Source organism: Penaeus japonicus, unplaced genomic scaffold (assembly GCF_977035675.1).
Source record: "Penaeus japonicus unplaced genomic scaffold, GWHDUDI00000001_assembly GWHDUDI00000005, whole genome shotgun sequence".
Classification (NCBI taxonomy): Eukaryota; Metazoa; Arthropoda; class Malacostraca; order Decapoda; family Penaeidae; genus Penaeus; species Penaeus japonicus.
This window is the reverse complement of record NW_028234407.1, coordinates 5205276-5233069: the sequence shown is the minus strand read 5'-3', so window position 1 is coordinate 5233069 and position 27794 is coordinate 5205276. Positions and strand designations below refer to the sequence as shown.

Genomic DNA, 27794 nt, shown 5'->3' with positions numbered 1-27794 from the left:
GCGAACCGGTAATGAAGCGGAGCGAAACGGATTGAAACCTTTGCAGTTCCCACGCGGCGGAACCACTCCCATACATTGCCGTTTCTTCCCCTCTTCTTCCGCGTCTTCCTTCCTCATTTAACCCCCCTCCCCAACCCCCCAACCCCTTTCTCCACCCCCGCCCCCCGCCCCCCCCTTTCTCCACCCCCGCCCCCCGCCCCCCGCCCTCCCTTTTACTGTGAATACGCCACCATCGAACCATAGCGAGGAATGTGTTTGCACGAAGCCGGGTTCAACTGTCCATCAACTGTGTTTGCCTGTTCTGTCCGTTGGGTGTATGCGTTGGTTTGTTTGCCCGGTGATTTAGCTTTCTTTTGCTGTTCTTGTTTGCGTGTGAGACGGGCGAGGAAGACGGGGGAGGGAGGGAGGGAGGAGGTGGAGAACAAGGGGGTGAGGGAGGTATGTAAAATGGTTGGATGATTTGTTTTCTCTTTCATTTTGACTTTGGGTTACTGTTAGCATACGTGTGTGTTAAATTTACAGTACCTCTTACACCTTTTTCTTATACATAGGTTGTACTATTCGGCCCCAGCGGAGTGGAAATAGGAAGTGGGATGTTGCGAGTAGGCGGTCATGCAAGCTAGGTCGGGTGGTCGGGTGGTCGGGGTGTGGCAGCCGACCCAGCCGACTTTCGCGACCAGATGTTCCTCCAGATGAAGTCAAAATGTGTCTTGTGGCGTAACATGTCGGGTCTTTTAACACTCTGTGCTCACAATCGGGTCGAATGATCGGCTTTCGTCGGGTTCGGTTCGGTTGTGAATTCCTGACGAGGCACTGATGGTATGTGACCTGGCACACACACACACACCCCAGCTTGGCTACACCTCACGTTGACCTTTCTTCGTGACCTCTTACCACTCTTCTCCCTCCCTCGCCTCCCCACCCTTTGATCTTCCTTTCTGAGTCACTCCTTATGTAATACTTTTTTATAGCACGTGCAAGTACACACACATATTCATTCACTCAGTCACACACACACACACACACACACACACACACACACACACACACACACACACACACGGAAAAAAACAGGCTTGAAATCTTCGGGGTCGCTATTCCGTGTTATCCAAAACAAGTAGTTTCCCGTGTAAAAAAGTGCATCTGTATGTTTTGCATTTACGTAATATTGTGTTAGCAAAAGTCTGAGGTTTTGTAGAGGTCAAGAGACGTCTGCGAAAAGGGGGGGGGGATAGGGAGAGGGAATGTAGGGGGGGAGGAGGAGGAGGAGGAGGAGGGGTTGTGCAAGGTAGGACTCACTTGCAATTTTGCCTCGGGGTGTGACGTAACAGTAGTCACCTGAGGTACTTCGGAGTAATGAACGAAGAAGAGAGATTTAAAAAGGTTTTCTTTTTTTTTTCTTCTCCTATCATCATCAATTGAACCGCACCCTAAAATGGGATTGTCAATCTCTAGTGCACGAGTTTCAATGTTGCACAATTGATACCAAAGATGCAACGCGCCTCGGGCTTGTGTTCTTGCAATCTCCCTCCCCCTCCCCCTCCCCCTCCCTTGCCCTTCTTTCCATCCTTACCTCCCCCCCTTCCTTCTCTCTTCCCCCTTCTTTCCCTCTTCCTTTCCCCTTCTTCAACTTCCTCCTCACTCCCTTTCTCTTCCCCTCTTCCCTTTTCCCTTCCCCCTTCCCCTTACCTCCTCCCCTCCCCCTTCCTCCTCCCTTTCCCCCTCCCTTCCTACGGGTAATGAACCAGCCCAGTAGTTTTGTAGCAAGACCTGTTTGCAATTCTTCCCTTGGGCGTGGGAGGGGTGGGGGAGGGGGAGGGGGAGAGGTAACTACCCATGAAGAGAAAGGTAATTATAATAATAGTAGGACTATAATAATGCCATTCGTAATAATGAAACCTGGTGATGAAAACAATGATAATGATCTCAATGACAATAGTGATAATGACAACAATAATAATACCGATAATCATAACAAGAAAAACAACAACATCGATAATACTAATACTAGTCATATAAATATTCATAAACAATAAACATTACTAGTAACGGTAAGCGTATAGTGGGAGCGCCTTCACGTGTAATGGGGGGAGGGGAGGGAGGAGGAGAAGGGGGTAGTGACACTTGCTTTCAGACATCCCCAAATACACGTCTGTGACGCTTTGTTGCACGACCCAGTTTTGCAACCACCCCCTTGCAAGGTCTCAAGCTGAATGTTAAAGCAGACAAGTTTATGAGAGACGGTTTTGATTGGGGGAGAGGGAGAGGGAGAGAAGGAGAGGGAGGGGGAGGTAAGAGGAGAGGGAGGGGGGAGGAAATCGTCAAGCAGCTGTCTAATATGTGCAAGATTTCTAGATTCCAATTATCTCCACAGGTGTTTAGTCCTCGTCAATTCGTGCTTGCTTCTGTTTTCATCATCTGTACTACGTGCCTTTTTAGTCATCATCCCGATAAAGAGGCGAAGTCATCACCAGCATCACCCGAATCATCACAAACGGCTGCATCATCCAACACCACAACACCTCCTTGCAATGACACCTTGCAATGATTTCTCTCACGACGAAATTTAAGACTTAATCAGAACTTCCTTTCCTTTCTTTCGAGTCTTAATTTTCGAACTTTATAAGGAGACCCGCTCAGTCACGCATCTCACCGGGTATGTGGAGCGACTTAACGTAACAACAATTCTCTGGATAACGAACTTTTCAGAGTTGTGACGCGGACTTCGGTTAATGAGCTAACTCGTAATGTGCTTGCTGGTGGTGGGGCGGTGAGTGGGTGGGTTTCGTCATCTCTCTCTCTCTCTCTCTCTCTCTTTCTCTCTGTCTCTGTCTCTCTATCTGTCTCTTTCTTTCTCTCTCTCTCTCTCTCTCTCTCTCTCTCTCTCTCTCTCTCTCTCTCTCTCTCTCTCTCTCTCTCTCTCTCTGTATGTGTGTGTGTGTGTGTGTGTGTGTGTGTGTGTGTGTGTGTGTGTGTGTGTGTGTGTGTGTGTGTGTGTGTGTGTGTGTGTGTGTGTGTGTGTGTGTCCCACTTCTTTCCCCTTCTTACCCAAGAAATCAAAAGTAACCTCAGAATGATTACCGGTTTCTTAAACGTTCCGACGGATTTGTAAGGCGGGAAGGAATGGCTGAGGGAGAGTGGGAAGGAGGGTGGGGGGGGGGGGGGGGAAGACACTCTTGAACGATCAACCGAAAACCCCCAAAAGGTCGAAGATCCCATAACCTTTGCTCCTATAATGGGCTCTGTGTCCGCTCCCTAGCGATGCCTTCCTGCTAACAATCGCTAACAGAGAGCGAAAACATGGCTGACTTGCTACTTGAAGTCAGCTCATGAGCGCTTCTTCGCTTATGTGATTGCGCCCCGTCTTCTGCATGTGCGTATGTGCGTACGTGAATCATTTATGTGCATCGATCGATCGTTATATTCGTGGTTCACAGAGTGTATAGTAGATTCTCGTTTAGTCTCATGTTCGACTCCGTTTAGCGCGTCAGTCACCTAGCGGAAGACGAGTCACGATTGGCGCTAAATTTCCCCGTTTAGCTTTCAATGTTTTCCCTTCCGAATATTTTATTGAATCAAAAACGAATCAAATATATTAACCCTTAGATATAAACATTCAAATCCCTTTTATAAAAGTTTCCAAGTCCAAGGAAATCATTTAGAGAAAGGGTAGGAACATGTCGACATCCAAGAACGATAAACGACAATAGCCCTTAGCGATATGGCGCATAAGGGCAAGAGTCGTCTGCGGAGATCGCGTGACTCGCTGAGGTCAAACGGTATGACAATCATTCGTCGTTATTATGAGCCTCGTGACATAAGCAGCAAATGGCTGGCGTCGACTGCGAAAACGCGCACTTTTACTCTCGCTCCGTCACTTCTGTCGCCTTATTCTTGCACTCGTCTGATGTGTGTGTATCTCGTTTCACGGACTTTCTCTCTCGCTCCCTATTTATTTATTTATTTCTCTCTCTCTCTTTCTTTCTTTCTCTCTCTCTCTCTCTCTCCTTTCTCTTTTCTCCCCTCTCTCTTCTCTCTTTTCCTTCTTTTCCTCTCTCCTCTCCCTCTCTCTCCTCACCTCTCTCTTTCCTCTTCTCCTCTCTCTTCTCTCTCTCTCCCTCTCCTCCTCCTCTCTCCTTCTCTCTCTCTCTCTCTCTCTCTCTCTCTCTCTCTCTCTCTCTCTCTCTCTCTCTCTCTCTCTCTCTCTCTCTCTCTCTCTCTCTCTCTCTCTCTCTCTCCCTCTCTCTCACTCACTCCCTCTAACTAGACAAGTCGATATATAAACAAACACACAAACTCAACACACAAACACCTACACTTACAACAGGCCAAGACAACATCGGCGTGACGTAAGCAGGTCATGGCATTACTCCTGTGTCCGAAACGTCGAGATAAACACAGTGATCAGCCGGTCTCGACTTTCGCTTTTCCCTCTCGATCGATCATTGTCGACGCATTCGGATGAGTTGTGTGGGATTCAGACACGTTCGTTCGCGTGTATTACAATGTATGATAAGATCTGTTTATGACTTTGTAAGCTCTATTTTTTATAAACTAATATTGTCTTCAATGAATGAATAAATACAAAAAAAAAAGAAAAGAAATCGTGACATTGAGACGCCGGTCATATAAATGTTTTGGCGCCATTACGAAGACCCAAAGGCGTTAGAAAAAATAAATGGTTGAGTTGCCAAATGTGTGCGGAATCGTAAGTGAATGTTAAATAAACCAACATATGGCGTTATGCAAGGTGTTTACATAAGAGATTGCTAAAAATAATAGCGAGTATGTAGTTTAGGCATTTGCGGAACAAATATAACACTGTAGACTAAGAATACGTAAAGAATACACTGAAGATTTCCCTTTTTGAATACACGCACGCACGCACACGCACACACACACACACACACACAAACACCCACACACAAGAAACACCCAAAACAAACACAAACAAACCTCCAGAACCAAACACACACACAGACAAAAACAAACATACAAATCCACTCTCGTACAATGCCTTCATACTCGTGTCTAATTCAACAGCATCCAATAAATCTACAACCCTTTAACCGCAATTGCATAACCACGGGTGTAATCGCGGGAAAATCCTTCCGTCTTTTCCATGGCGATTCATAATCAACGGATTTAACCGCCATCAATCGCCGCTTCATACATCTGGAGATCTATCGTTGGATTAAATTATTCATATATCAACGGATTTAACCGCCATCAATCGCCGCTATCATATATATATATATATCGTGTGATTATGTATATATACACACACACACCACATACACATATATATATATATATATATATATATTATATATAATATATATATATATATATATATATATTATATATATATATATATATATATATTATATAGATATATATATATATATATATTTTTTTTTTTTTTTTTTTACATTGGGAATGTGGTTTCGTGTTGGTGATAAAATAAGATTGAATGTTGTTGTTGTTGTTTTTGTATGGGTTTATCATAAATTTATAATGATATTTGTGATTTAAACAACAAATAACAACAATCATGAACCAATTAATTTAATCTTTATTTCTATTCTGGACCTTTTAATAAATCGAAGTCTCCATATAAACTAATACATCTTTAGCAAAACCTTCTTCCGCTTTACCATAATTCATTCCCATTCTCCTCTCTCTTGCTTCCTTCCGCCCCCCCCCCCTTCCCCTCTAGTCTCTCTTCCTTGACCCCCCTGCCCTTTAACCCCCCTCCCCTCCCATCCTTCCTCCCATCCTCTCGTCTGTCTTGGCATTCCTTGCTTTCCGTCTCGTGTTTCCTGTATTTCTTGGGTATCCTTGGGGTGAGAGAGAGTGAATGGTAGAGAGAGAGAGAGAGAGAGAGAGAGAGAGAGAGAGAGAGAGAGAGAGAGAGAGAGAGAGAGAGAGAGAGAGAGAGAGAGGGAGGGAGGGAGAGAGACAGATGGGTAAGGGAAGGAATGGAGGGAGAGAGAAAGAGAGGGAGAGAGAGAGAGGGAGAGAGGGAAGAGAGGAAGAGAGGGAGAGAGGGAGAGGGAGAGAGAGAGAGAGAGAGAGAGGTATATATTTTTACAGAAGATTTTCCAATATGATAAGCTGAACAGTATGCAATAGAGCAATTGTTAGTGGTAGTTGAGCATGCAATTGCAGTTTCTCCCAGGGACTGTGGGAAAGCGACGATCTTGTAACTAGAATCAATGCTTTTCAACTCTCTTGTCATTGCAAAAGAAATCTCTCTCTCTCTCTCTCTCTCTCTCTCTCTCTCTCTCTCTCTCTCTCTCTCTCTCTCTCTCTCTCTCTCTCTCATCATTTTTTCACTTTCATCGGGTATTCCGGACTTGAAGGTCCTGGTGTCAATAAAGGCTGTGTAACGGGAGTTCAAGTTGCACCCTTCCGAACACGTCATTTGCCTTTTGGTGTTGCATGTCACGTGTTTATTCACCGGTACCCACCTTCTTTACTCTTATTTTTGGGGTGTTTTTTCTGTCTTTCTGAACCGAAGAGAAAGAGTGGGTCAATAGTCCTCGCTGTCAACGTCCGAGGCATAATTTCAGGGCGTAAAATGAGAGACTAAACACGATGGCATCGAAAACCTTCAGCCACTCAACCCAGAGTCTTGGCGCGCGCATCGTCCCGATCCTTGGAAAGAGGCTTTGGCATCGTCTTCCTTTATAAGATATTTTCAACAATCGTGTGTTTTTTTAAAGTTGGAGAGACTATATCACGTACCCATTTTAGTTATGATAAGAGGAGAGCAGATTTGGGATGAAAAGAATAAGAAATGAATAAAAAATATATAAAAAGGAAGGGATTGAGGGATTAAAACGTGGAAATGCTCGATCGCTTCGAGACGAGTTTCTGGGACGCCGCCGCTTTCACAAGGTGTAGACATTTCCGTCCGCGGCCGCGTCTGACTTGTTGCAAGATGGCTCAGCCTTGGCATCTAAACCTGATATTTACTCGCTTTCGTTCATAACAGGGACTCTTTTTTAAACATTTTTACTTCGTTATAAACAATGACCGTTGAAAAGCGATAGAGAACGTGCCGTAGATAACTCCAGAAGATTTAAATTTGAATGGGTGTCTTCCCGTCTTCTACGTTTGCAAGATGACTCCGCCTAGTCTTCGCATACTTGAGACCCTTGCTAATAAGATTTGCACATTTTTGATGAAGGTTTGGTCAAGGGAGAGACGCTGGGCAAGCATCCGAAAGCTGGTTTTAAGACTCGAACCTCAGACGCCGTTAAGTTGATTTCTTAATCATGTTTGTCATTCTTGCAATTATCATTGATATACCACACTCGATTCATGAGAATGTCGTTGTTTCTGTGACATATAAACCGAAAGAAAAGAAAAAAACGATAAAAGGGTTCAATTGCAAAAATATTTTACCCCCCCCACCCCACCCCCCTTCATGAAAAAAAGATCCCAACTCAAAAAAGGGGGAGGAGATAGGGCTGGGGCGGGGGTGGGTGGGGGGATGAAGGGAGGGGGTGGGGGAGCGGTTGAGAGTTACGAGCAATTGAAGCTGTCAACTTGTGACGAAACGCGAAGGAAAAGTTAGAACCATAAACGCTCTAGTCATTTTCCTATCTTGATTCTTCTCCCTCTTTCCTTCCTTCGAGCTATTGCCTTCACCCCATTCGCTTGCAAGTGCTTGTGATAATTATACGTGTAAGATATTCTCTTTTTTCTTTCAGTTTCTCCCCTGTTTCTTTTCTATTTTTTTTTTTTTTATCTCTCTCTGTCTTCTGTCTCTCTCTGTCTCTCTATTTCTTTCTCTCTCTCTCTCTCTCTCTCTCTCTCTCTCTCTCTCTCTCTCTCTCTCTCTCTCTCTCTCTCTCTCTCTCTCTCTCTCCATCCTCCATTCTTTCATCACCTTCCTTTCACCTACTTTATTCTTCCTCTCTTTTACTTCCCTTTTACTCCCCCCCTCCCCCCAAAAAAAGATAATGATAATAAATCAATAATAATAAACTGTATACCTGTCACGTTTTCCTTATCTTGCACATAAAAGTGTCTCTTAAAATGGGATATATATCCTACAAATGATGAGCGATGCAGGAATTGCAAAAGGGATGTCGTGATGCTGTTGAGTCTTCAAATGGAGGATGACAGGCCGAAGGGCGATAAAAAGTGTATTTCATTCTTATATAATTACATGATGTAAGTATATATGTTTGTGTCTGTGTATGTGTGTGTATATATATATATATATATATATATATATATATACATATATATATATATATATATATATATATATATACATATATATATATATATATATATATATATACACACATTTATATAGATACACATATGTATAAGTATATACATGTATATATATATATATATATATATATATATATATATATATATATATATATAATATATATACACACACACACATATATATATATATATATATATATATATATATATATATATATATATATATATATATATATAGAGAGAGAGAGAGAGAGAGAGAGAGAGAGAGAGAGAGAGAGAGAGAGAGAGAGAGAGATAACGTGATTTTCTTCTCATCGTGCAATTTTCCCCCTACTTAGTGAATCAATGTGACGTATGGCAAAAGCATGACAATTTTCCTTGTCCGTGTAAAAACCAGAACGAAGTCACGTACTATGATTATCGTATCCGTTACATCGGTCTGGAGTGATTTAAGTTCTTAAGATATATTTGAATTCTATTATTATTAAAGTATACAAACCTACATCAGAGGGAGTATGTGTATGATGGTTTGAAGTACTTTTGGTAAATTACTTATATCACTCTTTTTGAAAGGAGTTTCATCAATCAAACAGCATCGTACAGCTGGCATGTGGCTCTTGTTGTTGTTTTACAGTTTACGGAAAAAATATATTTTGTCACTGATATTTTATTTTTAGCTCTCCAACATTCCATGGACACGACATCAACAAAATAATACAGTTATATTAAAAAAGGGTTTATATCCAGTTCAGACTGAATAACAATGGTTTGTAGGGCGTGAAAATACTTTTTTTTTTTTTTTTTTTTTGAGAAGGTTAAAGACGTATAGAAAATGTGTGTTTTCTTAGTCGAATTCCTGTTGGCTTTCCGTTTTCTATATCGTTTTGTGCATGTTTGTTATTTGATTTTTCATTCTGATTATTGGATGAATAGTTTGAGAACCATTATGATTATTGTGTTATAAAAGGGAATACTTGATAGAATTGCAAGATCCGCCATTGTTATAATGGACAATAATCTGCACAACAATAAATAAGCTGCATCATTTACACTTAATAAAAAAATAAAAAATAAACGCTTCTAAAATACGAGACATTTTCCATAAACGACCCAAAGCAACATTAAAGATCATCAAATCAAGCACACAAAGCTACATCTTGCAACAAACCTCGCAATGAAAGCAAACGCATGCATCAGAGTCTTGGGTGTGTCCGTTGTGAAAGCATGAAAGCAAATATAATCATCAAGCTTTCCCTTTAACCGAACGTCCGGATAAAAGAGACTGACCGGAGAAACGGATAATGCAAATAATGATTGCAAGAATAATGGTCTTGGTGATTCGGTAATGACGAGCCTTCGGGTGCCTTACGTTGCAAGGCAAGTTGAGTTGGGATGCAAGAGCTGGCTGATGAATACCGATCTTGCTGGCCTCCTTCGCTCCACCTGCCTTCTTCCTCTCTCTTTGGCTCTCTGTTTATTTATATGTTGCTTATCCTTCTATTCCCTCTGTCCTCTCTGGTTGATTAAGTTGATTGTCTTCTCGTGTTTGGATATTTGGAGGCAAATCTTCCAGCGTGTTTTTGTTTATTTACAGTGTGTTGTATTTTTGTATTCATTTATTTATCTATTTATTATCATTATCATTATCATTTTTTTTTTTTTGGCTTATCTATTTATTATCATTATTATTATCATTATCATTTTTTTTGTCTACCTGTCTGTCTGTTGTCTCACTGTTGTCGTCTCACTCTTTCTCTTGACGTGAATGATAAGAAAAAGCCGAGAACTCCGGAAAGCCTTCCTTTCACACTCAACGCCTCGACCCCCCTCCCCCCCTTTCCCTCTCCCTCTCCCTCTCCCCAATCATTTTATCCCCTACCCCCTACCCCCCCTTGAGTTAATCCTCCCCTAACCCCCTACCCCTACGCGTTCCTCCCCCTCCCCACCCACCCCACCCCACTTCCCCCCCACCTCACCCTACTCCCCCCCCCCACCCTCCCTCCAACTGGGTGTTCCAAGCAAGCTATTCGCCACTTACCCCAGATAATAGCCAGCACGCAGGACTCGCCAGTGCTTCAGCCCCGTTAGAGCGAGTCAAGCCCATCTTAATAAGCCATTCCCTTCTCCTTCTTTCCCATCCATCACCTCCCCTCCCCTCCCCCCCTCTACCCCCTCTCTCTCAAAAAAAAAACACAAAAAAATACTTCCGACATTTGCGTCCGATAACATAAATCCTCCCCCCCCTCCCCCTCCACGGTCTCATTGGGGCGTTCGTTAAAACAGGGTCACACAAGCGAGAGATAGTGTACGTATGTGTAGGCGAGACTTTTTGCACCGTCTTGCTAGCCTCGATAAGACTGGAGTCGAGGGTCATTTTTTTTCTCGTCCTAGCTTTCTCTCACCGTTATCAATAATGCTATTTTATACTTTTATCTTTTTTTTATTATCTTATCTTTTTTTTGGGGTGTTTTCTTATCATCATTTTTCCACTGTGGCTCTATTCCTTCTTCCCCTTACTGACAAGGTATAATTATTGTGGTTTGTCTGTCTGTGTGCTTGCGTGCTTGTAGCAGAAGTAGGATAAGCCACTGCAACTACTGCAACTGCTGAATAATCTTCCTGCTTCTCTGGGTCTCTCTCGATGTCATTGGCCGTTTCATAATATCCACTCTCCCATGTCAATGTCTTCTTGCTTGTATTGATGTTGCAAAGTCCCCCACGATTTACCGCTTGCTCTTTGGAATGCCATTACAGTAGGTTGTGAATAAGATGCTTGTGACATCGCTTGAAGATCGTTTTGTAGGATTTTATGGTTCTGGTGAGTTTTTTTATATTTTTTTATTCTCATTTATTTCTTCCTCGATTTTAGTACTTATTTCTTTTCTTCCTTCTCCGTTCGGCCCTTTTCTTTTCCTCACTTTCTTTTCCCTTACCGTTCCTCCTCTCTTTCCCTCTTTCTCTCTCTTTCTTCCACCTTTCCATCTGCAGTGTCTCCGTCCTTCCATCGCTCCATCTCCCTCTCCCCTTCCCTCTCCTTCGCCGTCCCTCCCTGCCTCACTTTCTCCCTCTCCTCCCTCCCTTCCTCGCCGTCTCTCCCTACCTCCCATCCTCCTCCTCCTCCTCCTTCCCCTCTTTCCCTCCTTCCCTCCCTCTCCACCTCACCCTCTCTCTCCTCTGTTTGCCGTTTCCTCCCCTCCCCCCCCCTTTACCGGATGTGGCCGTATACACTTCCTCGGTACTTTCTTTTTTACAATACCGTCTTGCAGAGGTCGTTTTCGTACCCTTTTTTTCGTATTTTGCAGAACGACTCGCTTTGCATAAGAACTAAACGCGAGACGAACGGATAATCTCTCCCTCTTTCTTTTTTAATCTTTGGAAAGTCCTTCGAGGAAGCGTAAGAAAGGTGCACACGAGCGTTGTCGGTGGAAGGACTGTCGAGAGATTATATTATCTCTTCCTTCTAACTTTCTTTGAATATTTCCTAGTCAATGATGATAATTCTAGTGAGTACTGATGGACAGGGGGGAGCATTATCTACTGTGTATATATATGTATGTATGTGTGTGTTTGTGTTTTGAGGGGATGTGTTTGTGTGTTTGTGTTTGTTTGTGTGTGTGTGTGTGTGTGTGTGTGTGTATGTGTGTGTGTGTGTGTATGTGTGTGTGTGTGTGTGTCCATGTGTGAGCGAGCGCGTGACGCAAATCAAATAAACAACAAAAGTTAAATTCACTATTTTTGACCAGAGAACGTATCAGGATCACTACCTAAGCTGGCATTGAAATCCCCGCCTCAGTCGCCATCGCAAGAGATGACGAAACAGGAAAGGGCGTCTCATAAGCAGGTGTTGTGTGCGCTTGCGGTTCCGTCGGCGCAGCGGCTCGTGACGTCAGAGGTTCCGACACCTGCTCGTCACACATGCATACACACATGGACATAGCCGGTGGCGTCTTATCGAAGTAAATTTCTTTCGTGTTGCATGTGTATTTTTTTATTATCACGATTATCATCATTGTTGCGTATATATCTTGCGTAATGGTAGTTTTTTTTCTTGCATTCTTGTAGGGATATTTTTGGACAATCCCACGGGTTTTATTTTTGGAAAAAGAGTATTGACCACCGGATGTGCGAGCTCCTCCCCCTCCTCTTCTCTCTCTCTCTCTCTCTCTATCTCTCTCTCTCTCTCTCTCTCTCTCTCTCTCTCTCTCTCTCTCTCTCTCTCTCTCTTTCGCTCTCTCGAAGACAATTAACTAAGAAAGCCACTGAGAGACAATACAATTCATCATCTAGACAGGTACGGAAACAGGCAAACAATCGAACAATCAACATCAAAACATAACATCTGGTACTCACCCCCCCCCTCCCACTGTCCTCCCCCCCGCTTCCCCTGCCTGTCTCGCCCGCCAATAAGTCTTTAATAGATCCTTTCCTTTGGCATTTCCTGGATAATTACACTGAAATGAGGCTGTCACGTCTGTCACAAACAAACACGAGACGTCAAACACCTGTCAAAGAGAGAGTTGACACCGATGCTAACTGTCTTGACACCTAATGACCTGACCTGAGATAAACCCTCTAAAGGCTGGGGGACCTGATCTGACCTCGGGGGATGGGTTGGGGGGGTGGGGGCGCTAAACACGCACGTGCTAAAAGGGAGGCTGTGTTCTAAAAAGAGGCGTGGTCTAAGAGATGACCTCCCATCAGTTTGACCTGATCGTGTGTAAACAACCTGATTCTTGTGAGGGGGAGAGGAAGGGAGGGAGAGGAAGGGAGGTAGGGAGAGAGAGGGAGACAGAGAGAGAAAGAGAAAAAAGCAAAACAATGACGATAATAATGATAATGATAACAACACTAGTAGTAATAACAATAACAATAATAACAATCCTAATAATAAAAATACTACTAATAAGGATGATAATAAAAAGTGAAAACAAATAAGAGCGAAAATCCTACATATGGCAGTGCGAGGATAGTCCTTCATGTCCTTCACATCCTTTGCCGAACAAACAGGAAATACTCAATCCTTCTCTCTCGTCTCCCTATGGGTAGTCTGGGGGTATCATTGGCATATTATTTTCAGCGATTCATCCTGTTTACATAAGCTTTTCTAAGTGCATATCTCTCTCTCTTTCTCTTTTATTCTCTTTCTTTCTTTTCCTTTCTTTCTCTTTCTCTTTCTTTCTTTCTTTCTCTTTCTCTTTCTTTCTCTTTTTTTTTCTCTCTCTCTTTCTCTTTCTTTCTCTTTTTTTTCTCTCTCTCTCTTTCTCTTTCTTTCTTTCTTTCTCTTTCTCTTTCTTTCTTTCTTTCTCTTTCTCTCTCTCTCTCTCTTTGCGTATAAATAGATGAATAGACAAATAACTTGATCAATGCATAATAAATACATCTAAAATTAGTTAACTTAATAGATAAATAAACACACAAATAAATAACAAAGCCAAAAAAACAAACAAAAAAAAGTACACACAGCATTAACCTACCGACGCAAACTTTCACACGGAGATGAGTAATGATGAGTAACCAGTGAGAAGAGAGACTCATCACGTGCTGTCCTTGAATCATCACTCGACTCGACTCAACGACGTGGTGGGAATAGTGATGAGACTTCTCTATGTCTCCCTTTTATCTTTTCCTATATTTGTTTTTTATTTATTTATTGCATTCTTTGTTGTTCGTTTCGATTTTTTTTTATTTGGGGTTGATTTTTTTCTTGTTTTGATTTTCTTTTGTGTTTTTTTTTCTGATTCTTGTTTTTTTTCTTTTCTCCCTCTCCCTTTCCCTCTCGTTCTCCCTCTCCCTCTCCCTCTCCTTCTCCCTCTCCCTCTCCTTCCCCTTCTCCCTCTCCTTCCCCCTCCTCCCTCTCCTTCCCCCTCCTCCCTCTCCTTCCCCCTCCTCCCTCTCCTTCCCCTCCCCCTCTCCCTCTCCCTCCTCCCTCTCCCTTTCCCTCTTCTTTCCATCACCTGTGGGAACTTGCGAAAGTGATTCTCGTATGAGTTATTCAAGGTGACATGAGAGGGGTGGGAGGGGGGAGGGGGGAGGGGAGGGGTGTATAGAGGAGCGAGTCTCCCGCTTCATGGAGAAAAAAGGAGGAAGAGACAAAAAAAGAAGAAAAATGCGATAGAGAGAGAAAATGAAATAGAAAAAAAGAAGATGAAAAAAATAATAAAGTTGAGATTTTTGGTGGTAAATAAATAAATCCTCCTCCACCTCCGCCCCCACCTCCACTTCCACCCCCACCTCCCCCTCCACCCCCACCTCCCCCTCCACCTCCACCTCTACCTCCCCCTCCACCCCCACCTCCACCTCCTCCATTTCCCCCCCACCCCCCCACCCTTGCGTGAGTGCGTGACGGGGTGGTAACGCTCCCTCCGTGACGGCGTAAACGTGACTGACTTGTTGTGACTCCAGTGTTTGCTTCAAGCGCTGGCGACGCCAAGGAATGTACGAGGAAACAAAGACTGAATGAAAATGAAATGAAAAACGTTTTTTTTTTCTTTTTTCTTTCCTTTAGAGTGAAAAAAGAAAAATGTGTGGGTGTGTAGGTGTGTGTGTGTGTGTGTGTGTTGGGGGTGGGTGTGGGGGGGGTAGGTGTGTGGGTGTAGGTGTGTGGGTGTAGGTGTGTGTGTGTGTGTGTGTGTGTGTGTGTGTGTGTGTGTAGGTGGGGGCGCGGACGCATACAAATGTGAATGTGTGTATGTGTAAATAATGATATACATATGTAAACAAATAAATAAAGCAAAAAAACAAACAAATCAGAGTACTTACCACTGAGATATACGCTAGCGCTACTATGAAGCCTACAGGCGGCTTCATTTTCGCTGTAAAGAGAAAAAAAGAGAAATATTATTATCACATTCATCAAGAAAAATGACTCATCGATCTTATCCTTATAAGAGTGTGCCATATCATGTTTCTTAAGGATAGACAAATTCCATAAAGCCAATCTATTCATTTATCTAATTTTCTATCTGTATGTGATATGAATCCATTATCGTTTCAATAAAGAAAACGTCCCATCTATTCTATGATATAAATCTTCGTAATATATCTAACACAGAGAATGAGATTCCGCCATCTTGCCATCCATTAACTGTGGAATAATGGGCAAGAATCGTAATAGTAGGTAAGAATCGTCTCCCAGAATTAACGTGGGATCGGAACGATATATCGATTATGGCAAAAAAAAGAGAAAAGAAAAAAAAAAGTAAAGCAAAGAAAAAAAAGTAAATGGTTCCACGCCCTATTTCCAAGGGCTTGGTGATAGTTTGAAGTTTTTGTTCTATTTTCAATTATTATTTATTAGTTCTTGTCATTTCGATCTTCCTTTTTGTGAGAATTCGCTTTGGAATTTGTATTTGTAAATGAATTCCAAAATGGCTGGATGGAACGAAGCGACACGCCTATGGAGTCATGCCATCAGGATCTTTGTGCTATATGATGTATGGTAATCGAATTCATACCATTACATACCATAGGGTCATAGACAAGCCTCTTCTGCACACTAAGTGACTCATTCATCATTCAAGCCGTCAGAAAAGATTACTCCAAAGTCCTCAGAATTCCTGGTACATTTTCGAAAATTATTATTCATAAGTGTGATGGGAATCTATCATTAGTGAAGCGATAGTCAGGAACCTGTTTGCCAAAAGTGTAGGTACTAAGCGATGGTCAAGGCCATTTTTTCTTCTTTTTATAAATATATATATATATATATATATATATATATATATATATAATCCAAATATAATCAATAATCAAATGTACAAAAGAAGCTAAAACTTCGCACATATCCATACATGCCAACGTATTGTAGTGTCTCAAATTGCCTTGATAATCATAAGCAAAAAAAGAATCAATTTTCCTGTCTCCTTTCGCAAGCTACTGACTTTTCTATAGGCGAAAGACACATATTTATACCCTCGCTCATCTCTCCTTCGCCCAAGCTTAAGAAACTGGTAGTCTGATGCACCCCCCCCCCCAAACCTAGTCCTCCCGGGGTCTCCAAAAGCGTTTTCGTCAAGGCCTCCCTGGTCGCCAGCCAACGCGTCCGAATCCCTTGATCATTTGATACCCGAAGGAAGGTGAAGTCGTAGTCAGGTTTGCAACACTGTGCAGAAGGATTAACTTTGATGAAGATGCACGGTTGTTTTTTTTAAGAAAATATGCAGATTCTTTCATTTAAAGTATGTTATATATTTCTTCGACTTTGTCTGCGAACTAATAAATACACAAATTGCCCCTATGGATTCAAGGAATTCAATCCTAACACGATGGGGAGAGAAGGATCCCGAATCCTTACTGCCTGGGCGTGTCTGTCCGACCCAAGGATGAAGCGTGGGCGCATGTGGCTCCAGATAACACCGAGCTCGCCCACGTCTGGGTTCCACCCTTCTGCACCACCCCTTTGCCACACCTTGAGAACCGTCCTACACACCCTTTATTTGGTTCTTGTAGAAAAAAGGGATAGTGTAAGGAGTCCTACGGATCCTGTACGGGGTTCTGTGTGCATTGCGTTATTGCGTCCCCGCTTTGGACTTCAGTGTATGGCGAAAGAGAACAGGGACCCTTGGGAGGAGCAATGACGGGGCAAGCAGACCCTCCTGAGCCGCTTTTTCTGACGGACCGCTTTTTTGAGGCGAGATGAATCGTATTCTACCGTTTGAGCGAGGTCGTGGCGCTTGCTCTCAAGATCCATGATTTCGCAGGATTGCTTGGGCAAGATTGCGTTCGGTTTTACAAAGATGCTTTAGGGAAGTTGAACCCTCTTCGGAGGATAATGGATCTATATTCTTTATTTAAGAGTCCATGTTTTAACAATTCTGAATTGTATATATTTCGCCTAATGTCAACAGACATTTTTTTGGGGGCGTGGGCGGTCGAAAGAGCACGAGGGGCGGGCGCGATCGGTGGCGACGACGGCCTCTTGTCGTCGGCAAAGCGTAGCCGAGCGTAGGTTTTGCGCTCCGGGGCGGCGTCGGAACGCCCGATCCCGACCCGGGCGACCTTCGGCTTGTGAATTATACATTAATCAAAGAACTAGGTTATTATAGCAGTTTGGCGGACGACACCTTCGCCTCGGGAGATGGACTCGAGTGCCACGACTTCGCATTCGGCGGCTGTTACTTCCGCTGTGTCGAGGGGCTTCGGCGGCGCGTGTTTACTGCCGACTCTGGCCAGCATAAGGAGAGGGATCCTGTCTTAAATGACATCATGAATAATGCTAAAAAGGCTCCTCCGACGCTAGCCGAATACATACCCTGCGTAAATCTACTGCGCTTCTGGTACACCTTGAGCACTCCATATCGGTTGTACGTCAACGTGGAAAATTAATTATTTATGGTCCAGCAGATGGGAGTTCATAACGTCACCACAATCATCAATGACTGGAGATAATTGCCGCTTCACATGAGAGAGAGAGAGAGAGAGAGAGAGAGAGAGAGAGAGAGAGAGAGAGAGAGAGAGAGAGAGAGAGAGAGAGAGAGAGAGAGATCGCCATGCACTGGTTATTCTTCCTCTCCACTGATGATCTTGTGATTAGAGTTATCTTAACCATGACTGAGGTCCCCTTCAAGAAAACGGTGACCGGATTCGTCTTGTTGGTAGGAACTGCCTTTTTCTGGTATATTCCATGTGGCCATGAGATTAAGTTCCGTGTTTAGATAAAGATATACCCAAAGTCCTTTTTTTTTTTTTTTAGATAGACTTTCGGTCACCAAATTATATCTGGTAAAAGGAAAGAAGAGAAGATAAAGACCATATCCGTAATATCATCCCGGAAATCCACGTGGAAATCGATCATTAATCCCAACGGCCGCCATTTACATAAATTCACAATCTAACCAACCCTCAAAATTGCTTTAAAAGGCGGTCAAACGCTCCCTTCCTCTTCCCAAGCCGAAAGTTCCTAACAGATGCTAAGACACGGGCAGGTGTGCGCGGGGAAGCAGCTGTGGAAGACATTACCGCCAGGCATCACACACACACGCAGACGCACACACACACACAGACACACACACGCACACACAGGATGCTGGCCTGCTTCTTAAGACCGGTCTTCTGTGACTCTTAAGATGTTACTGGGCACTTCGTCTCGTCTGGGTTCTTGAGTTCTGTTTATTTTGTGATTTCATGCTTTCTATTTAAAAAAGAAGAAGATAAAGTCTAGTTCTTTACTTAGCAATGTTATCGACCATATCATGAATTAATTGTTACTGATTCGCTCCACTATTTCGTCCACGATTATTATTATCGTGATGATACATATGCAATTCAAGTGATTCGAGATCTATCATAAATCAGACGTAAATTTTCCTCGCCTGTGCATATCTTCGCCTCCGATTCCCACTTTGAAATCAAGACCCCGTTAACTCGAACACCGCACCCAAACAACACAACAACACACTAACACACTTTTCTACATCAGAACCCGAAAGCCTTTATCAACCAATTGGAGAAGAAAACGAGGTAAAAACAAAACAAAAAAGAGTAAAAAGTCAAACAAAAACATTCCTTTACTACGACCCCGAGGGTAAGACAGAGTACTCTTGAGATCGTCTGCCCTACTAAGCCAGTGACGCGACCCTGATTTAGCGACGCGCAGACTCGCCACTGTCCAAAGACGGGTTGTGTTCGAGAGACACCGGTTTTCGTTCGTGTTACTTAGCGTGAGATTTCGAAGATCTTTATTTTTTTCTATAGCATTTCAAAGTCTGTTTTCTAGTTTTTTTTTTTAAGGAATGCCTTATTAGCAGAGGATGTGAGAATATATAGGTAAGGTGTTTGTGTGTGTGTGTGAGTGAGTGTGTGTGTGTGTGTGTGTGTGTGTGTGTGTGTGTGTGTGTGTGTGTGTGTGTGAGTATGTGTTTGTGTGTATTTGTGTGTGCGCGTATGTACGTACACTCATGGAGGGAAAGCTAAAGCGTAAAGCCTTATTGAGAAAGATGGGGGGAGGGGGAAGATGAAGGAGGGGAGGGGAGGGGAGACTCGCGCTCAGCATTCCCGCTTCACTGGCAATCACAAGCGGGACAAGAGTGAAACTAAACTTAAAGACAGGAAAATAAAAAGAAAATACATTACAACGAAAGAAAGGAGTGGTTCTCGAGAGATATGACATGAGAGAAAGAGAAAGGGTGAGAGACAGAAAGATAGATAGATAGATAGAGAGAGAGAGAGAGAGGTATAGAAGGAAGGAGTGAGAGATAGAGACAGAAAGGGAAAGAAAGAAAAAGACAAAGAAGGGGAGAGTGTGAAACAAAGAGAGGACGGGAGAAATACAAAGAGAGTGAGAGAGAGAGAGAGAGAAAAACAAAGACAGATATAGAAAGAGAAAGAGAATAACAGCACACGACGAAAGGGTTTACAGAAGACGGAATGATGCTGCACGAATGGGAGAGGACACAGCATCCTCATCCCTCGCTGTTGGAAGGGAGATGCTGTTTATATTGCTGTGTGACTTGCATTTTTATGAAGTCTGACTTGCGTTTTCATGAATATACGTGATTTCTTTTTTTTCTATGTCTCCGTGCTGGAAAATAGCCAAAAGGGTATTTTCAAAGGAAAGGCATTTTTATTTTTTTCAAGTATCGTTTAAATTATTATGAATTCATTACTCAAAGTCATTGTTAAATGCCATAAAAAAACGAAAAAAAGGAAATAGCAGACGTTCTTTAGAGTGAAAAATCGCAACGCTAAATATATATGGCTTCTAACGAATTCTTAATCTGTCCTTTTATATCATTTCTTTTTATTTGGACTCTTAATTCGCCGAATTATTGAAGAGTAAAAAAAAAAGAACTTTCGATTATCAAAACCTATTAAAAAAGTCTTTCCTCGTGATAATATATCTCACCTGCTGGGCTCATTAACCCCCCCCCCATCTTATTATCAATTTAAATCAACTTTTTGTCTATCTATCCCCTTTTTAAAGACTTTTTTTCTATCCTTCCCTCTCTTTTTAACCCTTTCTTTTCTTCTTATTTTACCCATTTTCTTCCTCCCTTTTCTTCTCATATTTTTTTGTCGCTCTTGCCTTTTTTATTTTTTCCCCCCTAATTTTCTCCTCTTTATTCTCTTTCATTCGATCTTCCTTTCTCTTCACCTTCTTTTTATTCCTCTTTCCATCTCTATCTGGCTTTCAATCGCCTTTCTGGGAAGCGAGTTGAAGTGTCATCCTCGTTAAAGGCTCTTGTTAAGCGCTCCACACTGACATGTCTTCCACAAATCCTCTAAGGAAGTGGTGAGTAATCCGATGAAGTGACAATAGAAAGAGAATAGGAGAGGGAATGAATAAATGAGTAAAAAGTGACAAAAATGAATAAATTGATTTGGAAAAGCCACCTGAGTCTACCAAATCTAATTCGCGGTCAATCAACCTCAACCTTCAACTCGTCTTCCAACCTTCCTCTTAGACTTTCTACCATTCTACTCTCCTCCCCCCCCCCCTCCCATTCCATCCATCTACCACTTCTGAAATCTTCCACCTATCCACTTCCTTCTTAAACCTTCCACCCTTCCACCTCCATTTACCTATCCACCACCCCTGAAATCTTCCACCTATCCACTCCCCCCTTAAACCTTCCACCATTCCACCTCCATCCATCCATCCATCTACCACACTTTAGCCCTTCCACCCACCCTTCCACCTCCATCCACCTATCCACTCCCCCCTTAAACCTTCCACCCTTCCACCTCCATCCATCCATCCACTACACCTCAACCCTTCCACCCACCCTACCACCTCCATCCATCTTGTCTCTCCAAGTGTGACATCAGGTAGCTGACACCAGGAAACTGCCCCGTCGATTGCAATTATCTTAGCAAGGACGGCTGCACAGCGCACTTGCAACCCTGTATTAAGGAGGGAGCGTTCGGTGGTGTATCGTCCTTTGTTTATTTTTGCAAGAGCTGTTGTGGTTTGTTATTGATGCAATTACGCGTTGATGGATGGTTCATTCTGGTGAATTTGATGTGTGGATTGTGTTCAGCGTTTTAGGAAGGATGTTCTTTATTGTTATTATTTTATATGGATATATGTGTATATGGATATATGTATATATGTGTATGTATATGTACGTGTGTGTGTATCTGTATATGTATATGTACATGTGTGTGTGTGTTTGTGTGTGTGTGCGTGCGTGCGTGCGTGAGAGAGAGAGAGAGAAAGAGATAGATAGATAGATAGATAGATAGAGAGAGAGAGATAGTAAGTGTGATATCTTACTGGCACTTCAACCGGAACCCCCCCCCCCCCTCCGCATAAGAATCCGATCCCTTCCTTTTGGGTTATCCGGATAAAACCACAACTCTGAACCGTTGTGCAAGAAGACCATCACTCATACAAGCGAATTCCACGATATTGTTTTTTTTATATATATTTTTTCCATCACTCCGGATTGAAGTTCGTTAACCGGAAGTATCCAAAGAATTGGCGGAAGTTGAGAATACGCTTTTGGATTCACTGCATCATTGCAACCGTGAGTGAGTGTTGCAGAGTGTTTGCCTGAGTCATTAGCATTGCAATGGGCCGTTATTTGCATCGACCTCGTACCTCTCTCCAAGTTAGGTCGGACCTCAGCTTCATTTGCCTCATCTGTTTCCTATCATTATTTGCTTCATCTGTTCTTATTATTAAATACTATTTTTATATTCCTATCATCATTTGCTTCATTGACTTTTATCATCTTTATTCGATTCCAACCTTTAAGAAGAAGTAGAAGGAGGAGAAGAAGAAGAAGAATTAAAAAGAGAGAGAGAGAGAGAGAGAGAGAGAGAGAGAGAGAGAGAGAGAGAGAGAGAGAGAGAGAGAGAGAGAGAGAGGGGGGGGGGGGAGAGGGGGGGAGGGGAGAGGGAGAGAGAGACAGAGGCAAGGTTTTAGGGTAAGTCTAAGATTGTTCACTCGAGCTATTGTCTTCAAGGTCCAGAGGTTCTCCTTGGGCTTAGATATCCTCGAAAGGAGAGCAGGACCCGAGACGGACCTCCAAGAAGGACTCGACGGGAGGCAAGGGGATTCGATCGTCTTTTGTTTTTTATGTCGTTTGGGTAGGATTCGATAGGATGAAGTGTCATTCCGTTTTTCTTTTTTTCTGAATTAGTTGAAGTGAGGTTGATGATATTGACCAGTAACCAGAATAAAACTATACTAAATTGTTTTGTAATGTAACTTATGCTTCTTTTCTCTCTTCAAAGTGTTGGATCAACTCGATAATCTAATCGAAAAAAAAAACTACAAATAAAAGTAAAAATCTTACCTGACTTCAAATGTAAAAAAAAATTCTCAACGACGATCACAAACTCAACACCATATTGCACCTAAGAACACACACACCGAGATACAACACTCGAAGACACACAGTTCGTTCTTAAGCTCGATCACCCGAGAGCGCGCACTACCTTCCCGCACCGTTTCTCCTTCAAGACTGACAGTCCATTCCCTCGTGACCGGACAGGTAAATAAGAGACTCGGCCTCAGGACAGGTACTGTATAGGCCTCCCACGGCTAGGTCACAGACGCTAATAATGACCTAATATGACAGGATGTACCCTCGGAATAACCGTATTGGTTTTAAGGCCTTTTTTCCCTTAAAAAAAATTACCACTTCTCTTTAGGTTCTTCCCTTTCCGCCTCCCACTTCCTTTGAAGGGGGGGACTTAAGGAAGGGTAAAGAGTAAGGGAAAGTGTGAAGGATGATTATAATTATATCTTAGGCTCTTGGCGACCCTGGGAACCTGGCTGAGACGTCTTAGATTATACCTAAATGGTGTGTGCATTATGCTTTTGCTGATCAAGTATGTTCAGAGTAAACTTACTTGACAATTTAAGTTTCTTGTTCAAGCATTTTTACTTATTGGGTAATTTTGGGAGATAGATAGATATAGTGAGAGTGAGTTGAGTGTGTGTGAGAGAGAGAGAGAGAGAGAGAGAGAGAGAGAGAGAGAGAGAGAGAGAGAGAGAGAGAGAGAGAGAGAGAGAGAGAGAGAGAGAGAGAGAGAGAGAGAGAGGAGTTTGTATGTGTCTATATATATATATATATATATATATACATATATATATATATATATGTATATACATATATATATATACATATATAGTTAGAGAGTTAGAAAACAGAATTATAGATAACAACAGAGAAACAGCCAATCAGAGATCAAGAAAAGATAAATAAGGAGCGAAAAAACTACCTTTGATCTTTCTCCCTGTCTTCCCATGGATCTGATAGTAATTACAAGTATATCTTCCTCCTAGGTAAGCATATCGATAACAATCCACTTAAAGGGCTACTGGAACAAGGTCATCAAAGGTCAGGTCACTACCGATTTTTTTTTTCCGGCGAGGATCAAGTTTTAAAATGTTTCGTTCAGTTTCCTTTTCCTTTCATTACGTTTTCGATCGGTCTCTTTCTCTCTCTCGCTCTCTCTCTCTCTCTCTCTGTCTTGTCTACGCTATTTATCGATATATATATATGTATATATTTATATTTTTTATATAAGAGAATAGTAATAAATAATGATAAATAGATAAAATATATAATAAATAAAAACGAAAGAAGATGAACCGAGTGATAAAGTCGAACTCTCTCCTTATCAAGAATCTGCTTACCAAGGTGTTTCAGGAGGGGGGAGGGGGAGGGGAGGGGGGGTGAAAGGAGGAGGAGGGAGGGGGGAGGGGGAGGGGCGTGTGAGTTACCCTGGGACAAAATACTCGCTTCATTAAGCACGAGTTTACCAGACAGGCTGACAGGGTGATAACGGGTGTAGCTTTAGGCTGGGAACCTTTTTTTTATTCTTTTTTGTTCTCTCTCTCTCTTGTTTTCTTTTTTTTGTATTTATTACTCTTATTCGTTACTATATTTGTTACTGCTAATACTTCTACAACAAACAACAATAACAACAATGAAAATAATTAAGATAATGATAATAATAATACTAACAATAAAAAATAATGATAACAAAAGCATCACCATCGATAAAAACATCATCAAAAACAAAAACAACAACAAACAACAACAGCTCCCGCCCGACCATCCGACCTTCAAATTCGCAAAGAAATTCGAAAGTAAAACATCTCCGCATCGGTTCCTCCTACGAAGGAAATCGCCAGGACGCGTAATTTGCCGGAACAGACGTCCTACTTCCTGCCGGTCAAATAGGATGGACCTGATTTCCTTTTCTCCCTATTTTCAGTTTTATTGGTTTTTGTGCTTGTTTTATTTCTCTCTCTCACGGTTGGAAATTAAGATCGGAAATCGTAGGTAGGTTTGTTGGGGTTTATAGGCCTATATGTTTTTGGTCGAGTGTTTTTTTTTTCTTTTCTTTTTTATTCCTATGGTTATATCTGCATATCTACTTTTTTCGAGTTATCTGTTATCTATCTATCTATCTATCTTCTGTGTTGCATCTATCTATCAGATCTATTCTATTCTGTATAACATATTATAAAATACAAAATACATGCATTACAAAATATGAACTGCATCGCATCTTTATTTTCCCACCCATCCCTCCCCCCCTTCCTCTATCTTATTACCCCTCCCCCCCTCCTCTTCCTTCCCATCACCCTCTCCCTACCCTTTCCCTTCTTCCCACCCCCACCCCAACCCCCACCCACCTCGCTTGACCGCAGTATAGGGAAGTATCATGGTTTTATTGCCCGCGGAAGTTAACCATAACGGCAGCCTATTTGTCTCATTATGGTCTCTCGGTCTCTCTCTCTCTCTCTCTCTCTCTCTCTCTCTCTCTCTCTCTCTCTTTCTCTCTCTCTCTTTCTCTGTCTCTGTCTCTTTCTCTGTCTCTTTCTCTGTCTCTTTCTCTCTGTCTCTCTCCCCCCCCCCCCTCTCTCTCATTCACTCTCTGTCTTTTCTCTCTCTCTCTCTCTCTCTCTCTCTCTCTCTCTCTCTCTCTCTCTCTCTCTCTCTCTCTATCCCTCCCTCTCTCTGTAGATATATACGTACATATATATTAATCTATCCATATATCCACTCTTTTATCTATCTATCTCTCTACCCATCTACCTATCTCGCTCACGGCCGCTCTTCCTTCACTCCTAGAGGAAATTCCGATAAGCGAAGACACTCTTACTAAGAGTACGCATAAGCGAAAAATTCCCAGGACTGTCAAGCGAGATGAACGGGTGACAGGTGATGCCGGAAGAACCTGACAAGTGACGTAGAATTGATGCATTTTGACGCTCTTACAACGTCTTTTGTTTTGGTTTTGTTTTGTCATTGGCATTGGATGTTATCTTTGTTGATTGGAAATTGATTTTTTTATATCTATACAGCGAAGAATCAATCGTTACTCCTCAAAGAAACAGACACGATAGATATCTAAAGAAGCATCACAATCAATTTCTTAGAAGTATATAAAAAAAAAACAATACAAATAGACAATCCTTTCTAAATGCTTATTCATTGCACCAAAACCCATTCACTCTAAGAAACAACAACAACAACAACAAAAATAAAAGTGATATGTGCTGACAGTGGCATTGATAGCTTACAATGATGGGTTAGGAAAGCACTAGACTGTAAAGACATCAGGAAGACATATACATCAACACTGACAGGCAGATAGTAAGAGAGACAGGTGGAGAGACGTTATAAATGGAGGGTATAGGGGGAGGGGGAGATGGGAGGGGGTGTGAGGGGGGGTATGGGGAGATGGGAGGGGGTGTGGGGGTATGGAGAGGGAGGGAGATGGGAGGGAGATGGGTGGGTGTGTGGGGGTATGGGGAGATGGAAAGGGGTATAGGGAGATGGGAGGGGGTATGGGGAGATGGGAGAGGGTGTGAGGGGGAGTATGGGGGGATGGGAGAGGGTGTGAGGGGGAGATGGGAGAGGGTGTGAGGGGGAGTATGGGGGGATGGGAGGGGGTGTGATGGGGTATGGGAGAGGGAAGGAGGGGGAGGGAGAGCCTGCAACTGATTAATTATCATTCAAACAGACAATTTTCAACGTCCTTTCGTTATTCTTTTGTTTTCTATTCTTTCTTTCACTATTTTTTTAAATTCAATATCACGTGTATTGTTTCGTACAACTGTGACTCACCAGAAATATTTCATAGGGACGCCTTCTTCCCTATAAAAGTCTATAGAGTATTATATATTATTAAACTACGCTAATCAAAGGTACTCTACCCAACTTGGTAACAATGTATGTCCATCTTATGTGATTTTCTTTCTCTCTCTCTCTCTCTCTCTCTCTCTCTCTCTCTCTCTCTCTCTCTCTCTCTCTCTCTGTATCTACCTATCTCTCTCTCTTTCTCTCTCTCTCTCTCTCTGTATCTACTTATCTCCATCTATCTACGGTATCTATCTGTATATCTACCTATATATCTATCCATCTAAGTATTTTCCTATTTACTTATCTTTTTTTATCTACCTACCTATCTATCTATCTACTTATCTATCTATCTATCTCCTTCCTCTCTCAAGCGTAGCGAGAAAACGGTCCAGAAAGGACAGGAAATCATTATCCATTATTTTTTTCCCCCTTCTCTCTCTTTCTCTTCCTTCCTCAGTAATTATTGTGTCGTCCTTTTTATCCCTACCGTTATTAACTGTCTAGCCGACCGGTTATTTCTTTCTTTCTTTCTTTCTTTTCTATCTATCTATCTATCTATCTACCCATTTTTCTTTCACTTTCTATAATGTATTTTCTGATTTCTGGAGCACGCATACACACATACACACACACACACACACACACACACACACACACACACACACAGACACAGACACACACACACACACACACACACACATCTATCTTTCTATCTCTCTCCCCTCTTTCTCCCCCATACCTTCCCTCTCCGCCCTCTCTATTCCCCCATAAATAATATTCCCATACACACACGAAATCATACATAACACATATGCGTGACTGTTCTTTCTCCCGCCGTTGTATTTTGCAAAAGGTCGAAGGTCAGAGGTCACGGAGGTCAAAGCACGACCGACTTGCAACTACTCTACTTCTTAAGACATGCCGGGCATACTCAAGGCTTTCAGATAATGACATTCAGATATATATTGGAAGATTAAATTTCATATGCTTTTTTTCTTTTCTTTTTTTTTCTTTTTTTAGTCTTTGGATTAACGAATGCAACGTATGTTATTCAGCGAAGTTATTCATCTCTGCAATGCCTGATCGTGCAGACTCAACTTTAACTAAAAACAAGAGCCATTTCGCCATTTTCCTTTTTTTTTCTCATTCTGCAAGATCCTTGACTGCAATCACGTCGCAATGCAGAAGCACCAGTCGGATCGTGTCTAAGAAAGTTTCAAAGTATGTACACAAAGAATAAGAGAATCCTTTGATTGAGAGAGAAGCAGGTTGATTGCAAGAGGAAGGGTAGGGGTAGGAGGCAGGGGGTGGGGAGGAGGTACAGGATAGGGGAGAGAAGTATAGAGTGAAAAAATATGAAGTAGTGGAGGGACGTAAAGCAGGGGATAGGTGACAGATGGCAAGGGATAGGTGACAGGTGGCATGGCATGGGATAGGTGACAGGTGGCAAGGGATAGGTGACAGATGGCATGGCATGGGATAGGTGAC

The 27794-nt window shown here is 42.4% G+C and overlaps 1 protein-coding gene across 1 annotated transcript in view; it reads right to left on the bottom strand.

The window, feature by feature from the left end:
• Positions 1-27794, bottom strand: part of LOC122258285 (uncharacterized) — a 190779-nt gene that overhangs the window by 146092 nt on the left and 16893 nt on the right. Inside the window, 1 exon segment of the mRNA XM_086536787.1 lies at positions 15016-15068. Coding sequence (XP_086392913.1) covers positions 15016-15068 — 53 coding nt within the window.